The sequence below is a fragment of the Vombatus ursinus genome, unplaced genomic scaffold, assembly GCF_900497805.2.
Source record: "Vombatus ursinus unplaced genomic scaffold, bare-nosed wombat genome assembly UNPS02014785.1, whole genome shotgun sequence".
Taxonomy (NCBI): domain Eukaryota; kingdom Metazoa; phylum Chordata; class Mammalia; order Diprotodontia; family Vombatidae; genus Vombatus; species Vombatus ursinus.
In genome coordinates, this window is record NW_020954563.1 from 1,940,254 (window position 1) to 1,961,066 (window position 20,813).

Consider the following 20,813-nt stretch of genomic DNA (forward strand, 5'->3'; position numbering starts at 1 on the left):
TGTGTGTTGTGTGTTGTGTGTTGTGTGTTGTGTGTTGTGTGTTGTGTGTATGTTTTCTTTTTACCTAGAAGATGCTAGAAAAGATTAGGGAGTTTCCTCTGGGGGCCAGTTGCAAGCTTCTTCAGTACTTCCTTCTATTTGCAAGTGGAAATTTCCATTACTTCCCTGGGAAGTAACTTCTTGTCAGGCCTGGTTGATAAGAGCTATCCTTCTGTTAATCAATCAATCAGTGAACATTTTTTAAACACCTACCGTGTGTTGGCCTCTGTGCTAGACATTGGGGATATAAGGACAAAAATGAAATGGTTCCTGCCCTCAAGGAGCTTGCCTTCTAATATAAACACATATAAATAGATACAAAATATAGAAAGGAGTAGGGTCTAGGTCTGTGATTTCATAGGTCTTGGGAACAGCCAGGTAAGGAAACTCCTTCGCATAGTGCAGGTCAGCACCTTCTCTAATACTTTATAGTTTTACTTCATGTATAGAATGGGTATCATATTTTTTTTTTTGCCTTCTCAGTGGGTGGGAGGAGATAGAGAATTTAGAAATGAAAGTAAAAAAAAAATTAAAATTAAAGAAAAAATACAGATAGACGTAGGGAGTTGCCTAGAGCTAAGAGCCCAGAGAGGTTAAGTGAGTAGCATAAGGTCATACAGACAGTGGGTTAGAGGCGAGGCTTGAACCCAGGTCTTCCTGGCTTTGGGGACATCGTTCTAGCTACTATGCCCCTGTGCCTCTTATATTATTCACTACTGACTATAATGTTTGTAATTGGTTTTATTTTTCTTGACTTCTCAATGGTGGGAGGGGGTAACAGGAGGGAGAGAATTTGGAACTGAAAATCAAATAAAATAGAATTTTAAAATTATATTATTCATTACACAAAATATATGTATAATAAACACAAAGTAATTTTGGGGTGTGGGAGGAAGTCACTAATAGCTGTAGGAATTAAAAAAGGCCTCATGTCGGAGATAGCATTTGAGCTGAACTTTGAAGGAAATGAAGAGTTCTAAAAGACAGAGGTTAGGAAGAAGTACATTTCGTTATACACATTGGCTTCTCCTGGAGTTGAGATTATTGCTAATAAATATGTTGACAACTCTAGAGGAAAAGGTATCCTCAGATTAACTACAACAACAATAATAACAGGAATTTATTAAGCACCTACTATGTTCGAGGCACTGTGCTAAGTGCTTTACAAACATTATCTCATTTGATCATCGCAGCAACCCTGGGAGGTAGGTCCTAATATTATCTCTGTTTACAAATGAGGAAACTGAGGCAAAAAGAGGTTAAGTGTTTTGCCTAGGGTCACATAGCTAGTAAGTATCTAAAGCCAGATTTTAATTCAAGTCTTCCTGACTCCAACTCCTGGGCTCTATCCACCCAGCTTCCTCCTAATTAAATCCAAAATAGGGTAAGAGACCTCCAGAAGAGAACTGGGTATCAAGCGTTCTTGATATGGTACTAAGATTGCATCTCTGATGCCCTTCTCTATAAAGTGGTTGAGTGGTTTATTTGATTTAACTGTATTCTACAAGCATTTATTAAATACCTACTATGTGCTAAGCACTGTGCTAGTGGCTGAGGATACAAGGACAAATTAAAGTGGCCCCTTTCCTTTAAGAGCTTATATAGGACTATAGGTTCAAAGCTGGAAGGGACCTTAGAGACCACAGAATCCAATCCCTTCATTTTACAGTTGAGGAAACTGAGGTGACTTGTCCAGTGTCACATAGTCTGAAGTGAGATTTGAACCCAGGTCTTCCTAATTCCAAGTCTAGCACCCTGTCTTCTGCCTTTCATAAAGCACATCCTTGCATGGGCTTCAACCACCAGCCTTCCAGTTGCAGCTGAATGCACTCACCAGTTGCACCACAGAGATCTCTACTGCTTTTCCCCCAAACAGATATCCCAGACCTGAAGCAACGATTACAGGCTCTGAATCTGCTCATCTTAATTCTTCCTGAAGCTAACAGAAACACTTTAAAGGTAAGGCCCCAATCTCACTTCACTCTCCCTCTGGGACTCAGCATGTCCTCTACCCCCCTACCCTGAGCATCCCCAAATATATTCTTCACTAGACAGCCCTGGATCTGGCCCCAAACCTGTTCGCACACATGCATTAAAGGTCAGGCTTTGTCTTTGGCCAGGACTTACAAAGGCACCATTGGCTAATGGAGTTACATCAGGCTTTCACTCATGGAGATGTTACAGGAGATACAGTTTGATCTGTAATGTACCCAAGTCACATAATATGCTGTGTGATAGTGGGGTTTTACCCTGATGCCCCAGATGATCCTGGGTCCATAGAGGCTAAGCCAGTGGGGCCCAAGCCCTAATAGGCCTCCTCTGTTTGGAAAACTATCAGTTACTAGACCAAGGCTAGGCTATGGGAGCCTCCTTCAAGAACCAGCCTAGCTAATGTCAGAAAGATTCATCATCACAAAATTAATTACTACAAAAACTGGGGGGAAAACTGGAAGACAGTATGGCAGAAACTAGGTATAGACCAACCCCTTACACTATACACCAAGATAAAGTCAGAATGGATACATGGTTTAGACATAAAGGGTGATACCATAAGCAAACTAGGAGAGCAAGGAGTAGTTTACCCGTCAGATCTATGGAGAAGGGAAGAATTTATGACCAAATAAGTGATAGGGAGCACTATGAGATATAAAATGGATAATTTTGATTATGTTAAATTAAAAAGGTTTTGCACAAACAAGATTAGTTATTGGGTGATGAATTTTTTTGGCCATAGCAATTTATGAAACTCTCTGTGAAGGTTTAGAGAGGTTACCCTCTGCAGCAGTAAAGGGGACAGGGACATCACACCAGTGAAGGGACAGAACTTTGCAAGTGTGGAAATCAGTGTTATCATTGCAATGTTTGAGCTACCCTTCACTCCTTTATTCAGAAGGAACTAAGTGGTGTTATTGGTTTTCTCTTGCTCATCTCCTTTGTGAGATGCTAGTGGGATACCATGGAAATGAACATCGGATCTGAGGTTAGATGATACAGGTTCAAATCCTGCCTCTACTATTTACTTCTTCTCTAATAATTATGGATTATCTATGGGCCTTAGTTTCTTTATCTGTAAAATGAGGGAGTTGAGGGGAGGAATTAGGGCTTAGCACAGTGCCTGGCCCCTAATGGATGTTTAATAAATGTCTATTAATTATTTATTGAGATGGCATCTGAGGTCCCTTCCAGTTCTAAAACTACAATATCCCTAAGGAGTAGAGAGTGATTAAGAGAGGAAAGAGATTCATTCCATTTTACAGAGGGGTACACAGACCCAGAGAAGTCTGAGCTGAAGATCTCACAGGAAATTGGTGGCAGAAATGACCCTAGAACCCTGATCTCCATAATCCCAACGATAGCCTCTCAGGATTAGAACTGGAATACTCAACAGGGAGAGGTGGAAGGTTCAGTATTGGGAGCTGGCCTTTTCCAACTGCCTTCTCTCGGACATAGGATTTAGGAATGGAAGACACCTGGAAGGCCCTGTAGTGTGACACCATGATTTCACAGAAGAAGAGACTGAAGCCCAGAAAAGGGAAGTGGCTAGCTTAAGGTTATCCAGCTAGTGAGTGGCAGAGCTGGGATCTGAATCCAGGTCCTCTGAGTCCAAATCCACTACGTTTCCTATTACTCTGTATTGTTCCTCCTTCCTTCTCCAGGCCCTACTGGAATTTCTCAGGAAGGTAGTTGCCCGAGAACAGAGCAACAAAATGACTTTATGGAATGTTTCCATGGTGATGGCACCGAATCTCTTCATGCATAAAGGGCAGCCTCACAGAATCCCGGAGGGAAAGGGGAAGCAGCTGGCCGAGGGTGCTGCCGATGTTGTCCGGGCCATGATCCATTACCAGGACCTTCTGTGGACTGTAAGTTGGTGGTGATGAGCTTGGAGAAGGGAATGACTCTGTACTGATCCAGATAGTGACAGACCTCAGAAAGTGGTTTTATGAAAAGAAAAAAAAAACCCAACCCATTTCGATCACTTTGTTTTCCTTTTTGATATGTTATCAAACGAGATAACATAAGTAAAGTGTTTTACAAATCATAAAGTACTGCATAAATGCTAGCTATTATTATTGTTAATTGTGACTCATAAAACTGAATGAAAAAATTCAAGTTAAAGAGGCTTATCATTACTTGGCTTATGCTAATCAAGGTTTAGAAAATGGACCTCGGTGGATAGAGCTCCAGCCTTGGAGTCAGGAGGACCTGAATTCAAATCTGGCCTCAGATATTTGGCACTTATCAGCTGTGTGACCCTGGGCAAGTCACTTAAGCCCAATTGCCTCACCAAAAAGTAAAAAAAAAAAAAAAAATGAGGAGGGCAGCTAGGTGGCGCCGTGGATAGAGCACTAGCCCTGGTGTCAGGAGGAGCTGAGTTCAAATGTGGCCTCAGAAACAACACTTACTAGCTGTGTGACCTTGGGCAAGTCACTAAACCCCAACTGCTTCACAAAAAGAAATGGACACATTTAGGGATGATTATTCCTTTTATGAAATAATCTTTTACTTTTCAAAAGGATTCACCATAGGAACATAGTCCTGGGCACCTTGACGCTGTTCATTGTACATTTATTGATTTAAATTGATCCCTTTAAATAAAAAACACCCTTTGAACGTTTCAAATATAATTTTGTTTGTGTGCATTACATACATTACTGTTGTGGTAAATGAGGTTTGCCCACATTTTATACATTTTACCCTTAAGAACATGAGAGATGCTGCTTGGGAATCAGCCTGATGCATTTTACTGGAAGTTTCAATGCCATAATGGTTGAGTAAGAAGAGTGTTGGATTTGGAACCAGAGGTCCTGGGTTCAAATCCTGGCCCTATCACTTAATATCTGTGTGACCTTGGGCAAGTCAGTTAAGCTTTCAAAGCCTGTTTCCTTATATATAAAATGAGGGGATGGGATAGGGGCTTTCGTGTCTCTTCCAGCTTTCAATGTATGGTCTTGCGACGCCCTCTTCCCCACAAAGGAATGATGGGCTCTGGGACGGTCCTAATTCAGTTATCCGGGTAACCGTGTTCCCCGAGGTACTGGGATGTCGCTCTGCTAAAAGTAAAATTTCTCCCCCCTCCCCATGTCTGCCGCATTTCCCTCCCTTCTGAGAGGACCCACCTTGGCTTCAACTGCACTTGGCTTTGTTTGGTGCTAGGTCTCCTCCTTTTTGGTTGCCCAAGTCCGGAAACTGAATGAGAACAGCAGCTGGAGGCATCAGTTCTATGACAGACGGATCAAGAACTTCCTGAAGAAGATTCACACAGACAAGGACAAGGGAAACAAGACCCCTAGAGAGGTAAGTGTGGAGCCATCCCCCATCTTCACTTTGATTCAGCACCCAGTGAAGTGCCTGCTGTATGCTCTGTGTTCACTGCTGTAGGCGGTGGCAAAGTACATTCTACGAGACATGGTACCCGTCCCTGGGCATCTTGTGTGTCTTCTCATTGCCAGGAGTGGTTGACAGATTCCACTAATTAAAATGGAGTTTGGGAGTTCAGATACCATCAGATACCAAAAGGACAAGGTTCGAAATTGAACTTGCTCCCTGGGTAGTGGATTAGGAGTCAGAGGTTTCGAGTTTGAATTCTGACTGCTGTTAACCACTGGGCAACCTTGGGCAAATCGGCTCACTTTTCTGGGCTTCCATTTCCTCATCTATAAAAAGAAGGGGTTGGAGGAGATGGCTTCTCATGTCCCTTCCAACCATTTAACTCTGTGTTCTCACCCCCATAGACTGACCCAGCAGTACCCCTGTACTGATCTGTGACTTTAGGGTATAGGTGTTTCTAGTGGTCATAGACAGTGGGGTCTGATCCTGGAGAGAGAAACAAATTCCTGCCATTTGCAAGGTCTTTTCCATCTCTTACTCCTGGGATCCTTTTGTTTCCCTTGCTCTCAAAGTGATAGAATCCCAGACTTAGAAGGGGCAGAAAGAAATAGCATTTATTATGGCAGATACTATGTGCCAGGCACTGTGCTATGCACTTTTTACAAATATTATCTTTTTTTGGGGGGGGGTGAGGCAATTGGGGTTAAGTGACTTGCCCAGTGTCACACAGCTAGTGAATGTTATGTGTCTGAGGCCAGATTTGAACTCAGGTCCTCCTAACTCCAAGGCTGCACCACCTAGCTGCCCCTAAATGTTATCTCATTTGATCCATACAGCAACCCCTTGAGGTAGGTGCTATTATTATCCCCTTTTTATAGTTGAGGAAACTGAGGCATACAGAGGTTAAGTTACTTACCTCAGGTCATATAGTTTGTACATGTTTGAGGCTGAATTTGAGCTCAGGTCTTCCTGACTCCAGGCCCAGGGCTCTATCTGCTGAGTCACCAGCTGCCTCTAGACAAGGAACCTCAGAAATAGCTCTAATTCAGCCCATAACTAAGCACAAATCCCAGCTATAGGATCCTAGCTAAGTGACCATCCAAACCCTTTTGAAGATTTCCAAAGATGGTAAACCCACTAGTCCCTTGAGGCAACTCATTCCATTCTAGGAAGTTCTCCCACTTCTTTACTGACTGACTAATTAAAATTGTCTCTCTCCAATTCCCATTCATTGCTTCTCATTCTGACTCCTGGGATCAAGAAGAAAAAAGTCTACTCCCTTTCTCATGTGACAGCTCTTCAAATATTTGAAAACAGTTCTCATTTCCCCCCTGAGACTTCACTTACTAACAGTGTGACCTTGGGTAAATCACTCTCCTTCTCTGAGTCTCAGTTTATTCATCTGCAAAATAAGGGGGTTGGACTGGATGATCTCTGATGTCCCTTCCAGCTTTAAAACCTGTGACCTTATTATCCTTGTCTCTGAACCTAATCCTCCTGGGAAACGATGCTGCTGTGGGTAGCTCTGTGCTGAAGGGCAGGAAGAGGAAGGCATGAATCCATGGTCCACTACAGTACTTTTCTGGGTTTAACTGGCAGTTTTTCTCCAGCCTTGTGGAGGGGATGAAGGGGAATCCATTGGATTGGATGGCCAGCCTTCCTCAATCATTCAACCTCAGATTAGTCATTTTAAACAGAAACCTATCCCACCTCTGAACACCTGGGGGCACTCCAACTTTATTCCCAAATACTAACTGGGCTGGTGATTCAATTTGGCTCTGAGGTTGTTTTTATGTATTTATTTATGTCGACAGCTCTTGGTACTGTGAAAAGACGGAGGCTGGCTGGCTGAATGTGAGCCATTGTTTTCAACCTGGCTTCCTTGGCACCTAACCCTGGGCCTCCTCTGGGAGCTTTTCCCAGGTGTCCCACCCTCCCTACTCTGCAGAATGGCTTCTGTCTGGGCTGGAGACCTCTGCCTCTGGATGCCGAGAGGCAGAAGGAGGTGCAGCTTCTCCCTAAAAACAAAGGGATTCAAAGCTTCAACAGCCTTTAAATCCATCAAGGTGTTAGTCACCTCTTTTGAGTATGTTAGATGCTCTTTGGAAAGACCACACACCACCAATAAGCTCACCCTCATTTTGGATTCTTTTTTTTTTGTTGTTGTTGTTTTGTTTTTTGTTTTTTGGTGAGGCAATTGGGGTTAAGTGACTTGCCCAGGGTCACCCAGCTAGTAGATGTCATGTGTCTGAGGCTGAATTTGAACTTGGGTCCTCCTAACACCAAGGCCAGAGCTTTATCCACTGCACCACCTAGCTGCCCCCTCATTTTGGATTCTTGCATGCACCAATGACATGATTTCTTGGCTAAAGCCCAATACAGAGAAGTGAATCGTGCCTATGTGAGAATGTGTGTCTATGTGTTCATGCTTCTCTCTCCTTAGCCTTCCAAAGTCCATTTGTGTGCAAGTGTGTGTGTGTGTGTGTGTGTGTGTTCATATAGCCTTCTAAAGGCCATTCAGGCAGCCGGGTGGGGAAGGAGATAGAGTGCTGAGCCTGGAGTCAGGAAGACTCATCTTCCTGAGTTCGAATTTGGCTTCAGACCCTTACTAGCAGTGTTATCCCGGACAAGACACTTCACCCTGTTTGCCTCAGTTCCCTCATCTGTAAAATGAGCCAAGAAGGAAATGACAAAAAGATAACTGCAAATGGGGTCACAAAGAGTCAGCCATGACTAAACAACAAAAAGGCTATTGTGTTCACATGCTGTTTTATTAAACTTCCTGTGTCCATCCGATGTGTGTGCACACCTACTGTGGTTCTCCATTGCCTTCAGAACAACATATGATCTCCCAAGCCTAGCTTTTATTCAAGGTCTTCCATAGCCTTTCACATTTCACAATATTTCCCTTTCATCATTTCTCTCTCTTTAATCAGAGTGTGCTACTAACTCTTCTCTAGTTTTGCAGCCTGTCCCCCATGCCTGGAACACATTCATTCTCTCCCCCTCTTTGCCTTTTGAAGCCATTCTCATCCTTAAAGGCAGATGTCAGTTCTTCCACATGACTGAATACATGAAAAAGCATTTACTGAACACTTACTATGTGCTAAGCCCTGAGTATACAAATGGAAAAGTGAAACACTTCCTGCTTTCATGGAGCTTATATTTTAACTGAGAGAGACAACACATATACGAGAATTCACCTGCAGAACTGATGGAAAAACCTTAGAAGTCCTAAGGGTGCAGAGATAGTTCTCTTCTTCCTTGCATTTTCTTAGTGTACTTTGTATCTTCCCTTTCACTCTATCTTATATCCTAGAGTGTGCTGGTACGTATTTAACAACCAGCTCTTTTTTGGGGGAGGGAGAACACCTCTGCCCATGATGTACTTTACATTTTAATCTGCATTCACATTTTCTCATTACTTTCTTAAGTCTAGACAATCAACAAGACAATAATAAATCAAGTTCTGAGTTGTAGCATTTATCAGTTTCCAAGGTGTAAACATTCACACTGAAAATTTAGCAATTGCCTAGTCATAGCCAACTCTTTCTGATCCCATTTGGGGTTTTCTTGCCAGAGATACTGGAGTAGTTTGCCGTTTACTTCTCCAGCTCATTTTACAGATGAAGAAACTGAGGCAAACAGGGTTAAGTGACTTGCACAGGGTCACACAGCAAGTCTGAGGTCAGATTTGAACTCAGAAAGATGAATCTTCCTGACTCCAGACCCAGCACTCTGTTCACTATGGAGCCATCCAGCTGCCCAAGCTAGCACACTCCTGTTTATATCTTACTTAAAGGTACACCTGTTGAATCCCCATACTGGATCTTAAGTTCCTTGAGAGTAGGGATTATTGTAATTTTTTGACTTTATGCTCTCCCCCCCCCCCCCCCGCCTCCGACTCTGACTTACCTGTAAATCAGCCCTTCAATAGATGTGTGATCTCATCAGCCCGCTACTCCCTCCACAGGTGCATATAGCAACTCACCTATGCCTTCTCATCCTGTTTGTAGCTTTCTGTGAATCCTCCATAAAGGAGCCATCTAGTATGCTTATGGGCCTTCTCTGGTTCTTTTTACCCAATGTATTCCTACTCAGCCTTTAAATCTCATCTCCTGCAAGGAGGCTGCTCTCTTCTTCTCTGTTGTTAACCTAAAGGGGTTCAGGCTTCACCTGGACTTTGTGGGCTCCAGTTAATGCTTGGTCTGCCCACCTGGGTTATCCCCCAGTCTTAGTACTTAACAGCTCTCACCTCCCTTTCCCATTGGTGCTGTTTTTGAGGCCATTTCTCATGTCAAAGCTCAGAAGACATCATTGGTAATGTGCTCACATCCAGCATGCAGAGTCCCATTGACCCTGGGATTGTCCAAATTGTGATTCTTCTGGGATTGTGGTGTCCCATGATTCACAATGTTAGGGCATTTCCAAAAAGAATCAAAAGAAATACAAAAGGACCAGCTTGAGATCATTGAAAATACATAGTAGGTATTTAATGAATTGTGCACATCTTCTCTGTTCAGCCTTCTAGAGTCTGTATCATTCACTTATTCATTGATTCAAAAAGCATTTATTAAGCACCTACTCTGTACGAGGCACTATGTGAAAGCAAAGCACTCGTTCCCTTCCATGACCTTAAATTCTCCCAGGGGAAGCTGCATGTACACAGATAAGTAAATGCAAAATAGATATTTAAAAATACAAAGTCATTTCAAAAGAGAAGGCACTAACCCGTGGAAGAAGAAGGATTGGCCTTGTGTAGGAGATGGCAGCTAGGTAGCACAATGTACCTAGAGCCAGGAAGACCTGAGTTCAAATTTGGCCTCAGATGCTTACTAGCTGTGTGACCCTGGGTAAGTTATTTAACCCTGTTTGCCTCAGTTTCCTCATCTGTAAAATGAGCTGGAGAAGGAAATGGTTAACTACTATAGTATCCTTGCCAAGAAAGCCCCAAATGGGGTCACAAAGAGTTGGACATGACTGAAGAGCGATGAAGAGATGGCGCTTGGGCAGAGCCTTGAAGGAAGCCAAGGGTTCTAAGAGTAGAGATGAGGAGGGTGCATTCCAGGCATGGGAGACGAGAAGTGGAGAAAGGAGAAGGCATGTCAGGCAGCAGATTGGTCAGTTTGCCTGGGGTGTGTACACCTGTCAAGTCCACAGGCATTTAAGTGCTTACTATTCATTATATGCCAGGCACCATGCCAAGTACTAGAAAGCAAATACAAACAGAATGAAAAAACAGCCCCTTCCCTCAAGGAGCTTACATTCTAATGGGGGAAGATAACCTAAAAGGAAGCTGGAAAGGGGCTGGAGGATGATGAAGGTACCTGGTGAGGAAAGCATTGTAAAGCACGTCTGGAGAGTCCGAAGTACAGCCTGTAGAGGGATTAAGACATGGCTGGTCTGGGCTTATTGTTGTCCAGTTCAGCCACGTCCACCTCTTCCTGACCCTGTGGACCATGCTATCCATGCGGTTTTCTTGGCAAAGATACTGGAATGATTTGCCCTTTCCTTCTCCAGTGGGTTAAGGCAAACAGAGGTTAAGTGATTTGCCCAGGATCACATAGCTAGTAAGTGACTGAGGCTGAATTTGAACTCAGGACTTCCTGACTCCAGGTCTAGCATTTTGTCCACTGAGCCATCTAGCCGGTTTGGGCATCTTCCTTTAAAGGAGGATCTGGGAAGAATCAATTGATCAGAGGGAGAGAGGTCACAGGGGTGGAGGGTATTTCCAATGTGAGAAATCCAGAAGTGGAATGATCTTGCAGGGTGATTGCAATCTGGGGCATTATAGAAAAAGTCCAGGAGAGTCAGGGGTGCAGCCTACAGAGCAGTGGGAGGAACTCCGTTCTCCTTTAACACGTCTCTTCATGTTTGTGTATGCACGTCTGCATTCTTTGTTCCTCAGCCATCCAAAGTGGTGAAAATCCAGGCCGCTCTGCTCCTAAAGGACTGTTTAGAGGTGCATCTACACAACAGCACCAAAGCTGCTGATGTGCTTAAGCAGTTCCAGAGACACCTCTGCTCCAACAGCTGGAATGTCATGAAGACTGTCAACCTAATCCAATGGTAACTCCTGCCTGAAAACTCCAGGGGCCCCAACTAGTGAGCTCATGATCATTGAGTTCAGAATCAGTGGACCCTAGTTTGAATATTGCCTCTGCCTTTTAGCTTGCCCTACAAAAATTAGGTCCACAGCCTTGGTCCCTCTTTAGCTCTTTGTTCTAACCACTACAGCTTTGTGACCTCAGGTAAGTTGCTTCCTTTCTCTGACCCTCAGTTTTCCCTTCTGTAAAATGAAAAGGTTACACCAGGTAGTCTTTTAAGATCCTTTCCTGCTCTAAATGCTGTGCATGTATAGCTTGCATATAGAGATTGTGCATATGTAGCCTATATCAGATTACATGCTGTCTTGGGGAGGGGAAACATTTAGAACTCAAAATCTTATAAAAGTGAATGTTGAAAACTAAAATAAATAAATAAATGCTGTAGAACAGAAAGGGTGTCAGACTTCGAGCCAGAGGACCTAATGCCAGATCCCTAGATTTATCCCCAGTTCTAATGGGGCCTGCACTTCTGGGTGTGGGGTCTTTAAAGAGCCCCCTCCCCCCATTCATGCTGGAGAAGTATTGTGAAGTTAGTAGAAAGGTCACTGAATTTCAAATTAAATTTGTGTTAAGTTATCGCTTAACTTTCTGCATAACCTTATACAAATCACTTCCCTTCTATGGGCCTCAGTTTCCTCCCTTGTAAAATGTGAGTGTTCAACTAGATGACCTCCAAGGTTCCTTTCAACTCTTTAGTTTCATAGTTAGCTATGATAGCATAAGCTTTAACATTAAATACTAGCCCACATGCCCCCAAGCACCCTTAAAGAGGCATGTAGCTGTCTAGGGTGACCAAAGAGAGCTGCTGTGGTCTAATGGGAGAGAATGCCTCTCCCCTCAGAGAAGAAAGCCAATTTGGGCAGTGTATGGAGAATGTTTTGAAGGGCAGCTGACCTATTGTTTAATATCCTTTGCTCTAAATCTATTCATGCCTTGGCCTTGGAGGAGAAAGATATGGTTACTTTTGTGGAAGGACAGGATAACAATAATTTCCATTTCTATAGTGCTTCTATATTCTATTTTATTTATTTATTTACTTTTTGGCTAGGCAATGGGGTTAAGTGACTTGCCCAGGGTCACACAACTAGTAAGTGTCAAGTGTCTGAGGCAGAATTTGAACTCAGGTCCTCCTGACTCCAGGGCCAGTGCTCTATCCACTGTGTCACCTGGCTGCCCCCTATATTCTAAATAGTGTACTTTTACAAAGTGTTTTTTCTTTGACCACCTTGCTTATAGCAGGCAGGATCCTAGCAGAAAGTAAGCCCCAAGACCGAGTGCCTTTGATGGCTCACCCCATCATTGCTGCCTGCCCTTTTGGGAGCAGAGGAAGCAGCGGTTCAAGTTCAGTCCATTGGGTGACTTTGTGATGATGATGAGAGGCTTTGCCCTCTGCCAGTGCCAACCATGTTGACAGTATGATTGAGGCCCACTTACACAAAAATTTTCCAGAATCTCAAGGCAGAAGAGAACCTTCAGGGTCCCCTTCCTTCATTTTACACATGTGGAAGTCAAATCTCAAAGAAGGAAAGGGACTTTCCCAAGGTCATACTGGTAGTAACATACAGAACCAGGATTAGAATCTAGTTCTCCTGACTCCCAAGTTCAATTTAAACTTAGTCACTGTTGTTCACTGTAGATAATAACTATTAGGGATTTTTCTTATCATCAATAGGATTGAATTCATGTATCAGAGTTTAGAACTGGAAGGGACCTTATAATTAATTTAGCCCAACTACTTCATTTTAGACATAAAGTGCAGCCTGAGAAGGAAAGCGATTTGTCAAAAGTAATCAATATCTTAGTTCAGATTCAAACTCAGTTAAGATAGCACAGGGCTCAAATTCTCCTGTAACAAGTATTATCTCAAAGAAAAATGTCTGCCAGTGAATGGAACAGACTAAGGTCCCTGTCCTCTATACATTACTACACCTATGCCCACCCCTAGCCAGGAGGGAAGGAAGGAAGGGAGGGAGGGAAAGGGCTTAAAATTGGACCCCCCCTTTCCTATCCCTTAACCTGGGGCTTTGACCAGGCCGCTCTTGCGGTTGTTGGCCTGAGTTAATTTTCTGCAGGCCTCTATATGTTGTGCACGAGTCAAATCTGTTTAGTTATATTCTTTGCCCCTCTTGTAAAGACCTGGTGCTCAGTGTTGGTATATGCCTTTGTGCCTTTCCCTGACCAGACCATGATATCTAGAGCTGGAAAGGAGCTTAGATATCACCCATTCCCATCTTTTCATTTTACAAAGAAGAAAACCAAAGCTGAGAGTGGGTAAGGGACTTGTCCAAGATTATACCTAAGAGATCAGTGGGGCCTGCACTTCTGGGTGTGGGGTCTTTAAAGAGCCCCCTCCCCCCCATTCATGCTGGAGAAGTATTATGAAGTTAGTAGAAAGGTCACTGAATTTCAAATTAAAAAACCTGGCTTCCAGTCCCAGCTTACTAGTAGTTAGGTACATAACCAAAGGCAAGGCAGTTAATGGCGCTGAGCCTTAACTGACTCATCTATAAAATGAAGAGTTTGGACTAAATGGTCACTGAGGTCGCTTTGGTGATCTTCTATGAAATAGAGGCAATAATTACTTCCCTACTTTTCTCATAGGTGGTTGTTTGAAAAGTCCTATGCAAACCTTAAAGCCCCATTGAAATGAGAGCTTGTGTCATTGTGACTGCCTTTGGACCATCCTCGCTGACATATGTATCTTTCTTCTGTGTTCTGCAGTAATGGGCCTATTGAATCATCAAACCTACTCCTCTATGAAGTTGGTGGGAACATAAGTAAGTCTGCCCTTGGGCCTTTCAGACAGTCGCTTTGGCAATGATCCGAATCTATTGGTCATTCTCTCTTTGAGTGGGACACTTCTATGAAGGCAATCAAAGAGGAAGGCTTCTTGATTGTGGGATTACGCTCATTCATTCATTCACTCATTCATTCATCAGCTCAATATTCAAACACCCACTATCTAGGCCTTGTGCTTAAGACTGTGGGGAAAACTAAATGTGGCTCAATGAAAAGAGTACTGGATTTGAAATTACATGGCCTAGGTTCTGTCGAAGAAAAAATAATATTAATACTGTTGCTGTACTCTATTTTTAGGATCAACTCTTCCAGAAACAATTTTATTGAATATTTTTCAATTTACTAAATGTTTATTAAGTGCCTACTATGTGCCAGGCACTGTGCTAAGTGCTGGGGATATAATTAGCCCCTCGAGGAACTTACAATCTAATGGCGGAAAACAACACACAAAAGGAGGCAGGAAGATGGAGCTGGGGAGAGGCAGGGACATCAAGGGGTACCTGATGAGGAGGGCATCTTGTTCCATGTATTTGAAACCAGGCAGAGCAGCAGATGCAAAGTGTAGGGAGCTGAGAGCCCAACTTCAGCCATCTGTAAAGAAAGCCATAGTCCCCTTTGTCCTCTGGCACAGCGCTCTACCCCAAGATGATTATAGGAATCCCAAGGAAGTAGATCATTACAACACAGTTTGGGTTACCCTTCCAGGATAGTCAAGTAAACAATCCCATTCCCTCTTAAACCACTCCTCTCACTCCAGGAATAAACAAAGGGGCCTCCTCCCCAGATAAATATCAGTATCCTTTCTCTAGAGAAAAGGGTAGCTCTTGGCACTAGTCACTTCATTTCTTTTGAGTGTGGAAGCAGTGATGTCAACTAGACAAGAGTTATTCTTGGTTAAAAGATTGGCCACTACCCTTACTCCATTTCCCAATGAAGAATCCTTTTTGTCCTGTACCTACCTTTCCAAGGGGCTTTTCCAAGGTTTTTAAAAAGGGCTTTAGACAAAAACATTATTTCTTAGTACTTTTAGTTTTGAAAAAAAAAAAAAGGTTTTAAAATATGCCTCCACAGGTCAAAGCCTGATTCTCTTACTTAACTAATCTGGGTGACTTTAGGCAAGTCACTTAACCATTTCTGTTTCTTCATCTGTAAAATGAGGGGTTGGACTTAATGACTTCTCAAGTCGTTTTTAGCTCTGATGGCTATGATCATATAAATAAAATAGCTGTTGCTGACCTTGCGGAGCTCACAGCCTAACAGGGAAGATATTGTAGATGCCCAGATAACTTTAAGATGAAACTGTTTTCTTTAAATGCCTTCAGAGAGGTGAAAAGTTTTCTGAGGGTTCAGAGGTGGAAGCAATTGTTTCTGGCCAAATGCGAGGAGAGATGGCATCTGATCTGGGTACAGGAGTCATTGTGAAGTTGGGGATCTGGTGTCGGGCTTTGGGTGGGTTTAGAAAGGTCAGGCATAGATCTGGCTACTCATTTCAGCCTTTGGCTCAATAGTCTTCAGGGGCTCCCTGTTGCCTTCTGAGTAAAGCTCAGATTCCTCTGCCTGCCTTTCAAGGCTTTCCATAACCTACTCTTATACCTTTCTAACCCTATTTGATATTACTTCCTTTTGGACATGCAAAACTTCAGGGAAACTGCATAATTGTCAGCTTTCTCTGAATTAATTCACCATGTGCTCTCCCACTTTATAGCTTTGTTCATACTGTTCCCTTTGCCTGGAACATCTTTCTTTTTCTCCTCTTTGAAGCCCAGCTCATATTCTGCCTTCTCCAAGAAGCCTACCTAGATATGTTCTGTTTGTAGTCTGAAGGGACTCAGAATTTACCTTGCATTTTGTTTCACCTATCTCTGATGCACTTAGTTAATACTGTGTTTTACAGTTATCTATATTTGTGTCATACCCATCTCCTATGCCATATGCTCTCTGAGAGCAGTCAAGCCAGTCAGTAAACATTAGCCCTGACTATGTACCAGGTTAAGTGGTGGAGATACAAAGAAAGATGAAAGACAGTCCCTGTCCTTAAGGAGCTAGCATTCTAATAAGAGGGGTACTTACTTAAACATTGTATCTCTCTCAGTACCTGCCTCTGCACACAGTTTGCAGTACATGATAGAATTTTTTGGTTTGTTTGGTTTTTTGAGGCAGTCGAGGTTAAATGACTTGTCCAGGGTCACACAGCTAGTAAGTGTCTGAGGCTGAATTTGAACTTGGGTCCTCCTGATTCCAGGGCTAGTGCTCTATCCACTGAACCACTTAGCTGCTCCTATGATGGGTTTTTAATAATGTTGAATGAATAAATGGCCTGGGATTTAGGGACTCAGAATGAGGACAGAGTTACAGGTGAGGCTGAAAATAGAATTTGGAGTCAGTCAGGCTGTGGCTATGGAATATAGGATATTTTTCTGTGGGACCTAGCCAGCCCCTACACAGATGCAGTCCATAGCCTTGGTCTCATAAGTTCTGTGTTATAATCGCTGGAGGCCAAATGTTTCTCTCCCAAATGGTAGAACGATGTGGGGTTAGACTCAAACTTCACAGAACAAATCCCCTTAATAAAAGGGGATTGTTTTTGTTCTGTGAAACTTGGGCTCAGTCAAAAGGCCACAGACCTAGAAGGATGTAGAAGGCCGCACGTGGCCTCGAGGCCTCAAGTTCCCCACCCCTGGTTTAGAGCATAGCATTTAGAAGTTCTGCAGTCTACTTGGCCACAAGGCAATTCACCAAGTATCTGCTAAAATCCATGGAATATTCCCAACCCAAATGATTTCAGAAAATGAACCTTGTTTGTCAGAAACATTTGTTATGAGAGGCAGTATGGGTTGGTGGAAACAACATTGGATCTGGAGTCAGGCCACCTAGATTTGAATCTCAGCTCTGACCCTTAATAGCTGGATGACCTTGGAAAAGTCATTCTACTTTTCTCTCCCGCAGCTTCTTCACTTATACAATTAATACTTAGATTACACAGGGAAGAGTCTTTGGAAGCTTGAAGCCCTGTAGAAGTGTGGTGCTCTTTCTCTTCCTCCTTTTCCTCTTCTTCCCGTTCCTTATTCTCTTCCTTCCACTTCTTCCTCTTCTTTCTCCTGCTCTTCCCAACTCTGATGCTTATTATAGTTGTGTGACCTCGACCAAGACATTCCTTTCTCTGGCCCTCACTCTTCACCTATTTACATGGGGAAAGGTCTTTGAAAACTTTAAAACCGTGTGTAAATGTGGTCTTTCTCTTCGTGTTGTTATTTTTTCTCTCTACTTCCTCTCCCTTCTTCTCTTCTCTGTCCTCCTCTCCCCCCTCCTCCTTTTCTTTATTTTCCTCTTTCTCCTCCTTTATGCTCTTTTCAGGTCTGATACATACTAGTTGTATGATCTTGGAGAAGTCATTTTACCTAATCTGGTCCTCAGCTTCTTCACCTATACAATAAAGACTTGCATCACCTAAGGACATGGTCTTTGAAAAATTTAAAACCCTACAGATATATGGTTATCTTCTTTCTCTTCCTCTTCTTGCTCTTTTAGTTGTTTTTCCTTGCCTCCTCCATTTCCACCAACTCTGATGCCTGCATTTCAATTGTCCCTTTGCCCCACAGGTGAACATTGCCTGGATCCAGACACTTACCTCTTAGACCTGTACCACATCAACCCTCATGGGGAGTGGGTCATCAAACAGAGCCCCACCTTACCCCGGACACTTTAGGAGAGTTACCAAGGTAGGTGATAACTTTTGCACTTTGGTCCTGGGAAGGTAGTAGAGTGTCCTTATCCAGCTGAGAGCTGCCTTTACTCCCTTGATGTGGGGAGCTGTCAAATAATCTTCCAAGGCCTTAGGTGGAGAAGCTTTGAACGTGATATTGTCAAGGTGGGATGAGATCCCGTCCAAGGTGCCTTCCAACTCACAATGCTTCTGAAGCTTTGATTTCTTAGGACCCAGCTTAGATGAAAAATAGAAGCATTAAGGCCAGAACATTGCTGTCTTTCAGCATCTCAAAGACTGTCACCAAGAAGGGGGATGAGACTTGATCTACCTAGTCCCAGGGGAGGACTAGAACCAGTCTCCTAGCTGGAAGGAGCTTCATTTGGCATTATTCTAATTCAAGTCTAATTTGTAAAAGCAAAAATCTCCTTTACAGCAGTGATGTCAAACTCTGACTTAGAAAACCACAAATTAACATTACCTATGCTGTATTGTATTTTTTTAAATTTTGTTAAACATTTTCCCAATTATATTTAAGTCTGGTTCCCTCTTCAGAGTTTTATGGACTGTGAGTTTGACACCTCTGCTCTACAGCATCCCTGAGAAGTGGATATCCAGCCTTTTACTTAATGACTTCCAGTGATGGGGAACTCACTAACTACTGGGGCATTCTTTACACTGTGGGCTAGCTTAAATTGTCAGGAAGTTATCCCTTATAAGAAGTAGTAAGCTACCTCTTGGGAACTTCTCCCCATGGCTCCGAGTTATGGCTCTGGAACCAAATAGAATAAGCCTAATCCTTCTTCCTCATGATAATTTTTTCAAATACTTGAATCTAGTGTTTCCTCTAAGTTAGACATACCTCATTATTCAACAGATGGTAGTATGTCCTAGCATTCATTCAGTCCCCTCAATCATCTTTGTCCCCATCGCTTTATATGATCAGTGCCCTTCTTAAAATGTGGTACCTAGAGTGGAATATATATTCTAGATGTGGTCAGAGGATCTGCCATGGTGGAAACTGCAGAGAAAGGCTTAAAATTAGGTTTGATAGGAAGAAAAACTTCCTAACAATCAAAGGTGTTCAAAAATGGAATGGGCTCTCTTGGGAGGGGAGGCATGTTTCCCCATTACTGGAGGTCGTTGAGAATATCCTGGCTGGTAACTTGTCAGAGCTGCAATGGAGGGGGTTCTTGCTTAGATCCCAGTTGGGCTGGCTGACTTCTGGGGTCCCTTTTGATTCCGAGGTTGCTTAGGTTTTCTTTGTTTTTTATTCAGTTTATTCCCTAAGGTCAGAAAGAAAGAAGAGCAGCAGCAGGAAGAACGTTTTTTTCCTTTTGAGCACCTCTGTGCCATTTCCCCCATCCGGTGCCTTTAGCTGGGAGATGTGCAGAATTCATCCTGAAGGTGGGCAGAGTCGTGGAAGCCACTGATCACTTCATATTCCAAAGAATCCAGCTGATCAGCAGCACAGTGTCTGCTACTAGTGATGTGTGAATAACCCATCTAGGTGGGCAAACATTCTCCTGTACAGCATTCCAGCTAATGATTGCCCAGAAACCAACCTGGCAGTGAAATCCTTGCCCATTCTTGGGTAGTGACTCATAGTAGAGAGAGAGAAAAAAAAAACAAGGTCCTAGAAACTGCAATCCTGAAAGAAAAGTATGCAGCTGAGAAGGGCATTCTCATTTTGGAAAGCTTTGTGGCTACTGGTGATGAGAATAGCTTCTTCATGTTTTCTTCGAGTTCTCTACGCTGTGCAGAGAAGAAATACTGCTTCTCAGGGATGCAGTAGAATCTTTTTTAGACAAGAGAGTTCAATCAATCCATCCATCCTGCCCTCAAGACGAGGAAGTGGGCTGTTACCCTTGTCACTCACTTCCTTAGCTGCCTACTCTGACTTTCCAAAGTGATTTTGTCCTTTTTATTTATGAGACTGTGGCCTCACTCCTCTCAAAGTCACCGTTGGTCATTGTCCAGAAATCAAGCTGAGTGTTAGGGGTCTTTAAAGATGTGTATATTTTGACCCTTTCTTGCCAGTTCAATGACCCAGTATTACTTCTTGCTTAAGAAGCATCCAGTGTCTTAACTTTTAAAAATGTGTGTGGTATGAAGTCTGATGCCTCTGTTGGAAATCCCTTCTCCATATGTAAGATTTGCTGATAGAAGAGTGCCTAGGGAGTCTTTTCTACTCTGACCCCACTGATGACTCTTGGAGATATCCAATGCTCTGAGCCATATTGCTGTTCCCCTCCCTTGGGTCTTATCAGTGTCTTGGAGACAATGTCTTTGGTCTCTGTCTTCTGTGCACATATTGATAGTTAAATAAATACATTTTGCAAAATGTAGTGAATGAAACAAAGCCAGGCAGTTGCATTGTCTGGGCGATATGATCCTCACACCTTTCTGATGTGGTTGAAAAAGTCAAAGTGGTCACATTACGGTCTTGACTCTGGCTATCTCCCAGATAGTGGAGACCTTGCCCATGCCAGGGACAATAGAAACAGCCCATCCTCCCAAGCACAGTTATGGGGGTCAGGGGGCAGGACCGTTCTGTCCCACTCCATTGTCCTCAGATGTGACTGGGGTTGCATCTGTGCCTGACTACCCTGGCTTCTAGCCATGATTAGGGAGGCAAAGAGGAGACATTGTCCTCTGACCTCAGTGTATATAGTTGCAACATCTCACACTGTTGTGAGAGGCAAGAAGTAGCAGATTGGTCTGAAACTAAAACAACAAGAATGGTTAGAATGCAGCCCTGTACCCTAGGGTTTCCTCCTGAATGGCCCCATTTACCAGAACAGAATGGGCTCAACTTTTGACTTTTCCTCTTG

The 20,813-nt window shown here is 43.2% G+C and overlaps 1 protein-coding gene across 3 annotated transcripts in view; it reads left to right on the top strand.

Moving 5' to 3' along the window:
* Window positions 1–20,341, top strand: part of ARHGAP40 (Rho GTPase activating protein 40) — a 109,329-nt gene extending 88,988 nt beyond the window's left edge. For 2 of the 3 annotated variants that reach the window (XM_027867337.1, XM_027867335.1), the window contains exons 10-16: window positions 1,916–1,998; window positions 3,696–3,902; window positions 5,197–5,337; window positions 11,279–11,439; window positions 14,199–14,254; window positions 17,876–17,995; window positions 19,258–20,341. In XM_027867337.1, the coding sequence (XP_027723138.1) occupies window positions 1,916–1,998; window positions 3,696–3,902; window positions 5,197–5,337; window positions 11,279–11,439; window positions 14,199–14,254; window positions 17,876–17,982 (755 nt within the window). In that variant the 3' untranslated portion in view covers window positions 17,983–17,995; window positions 19,258–20,341. The other variant, XM_027867336.1, reaches the window with a different exon arrangement.
* Window positions 20,342–20,813: the final 472 nt, after the last annotated feature.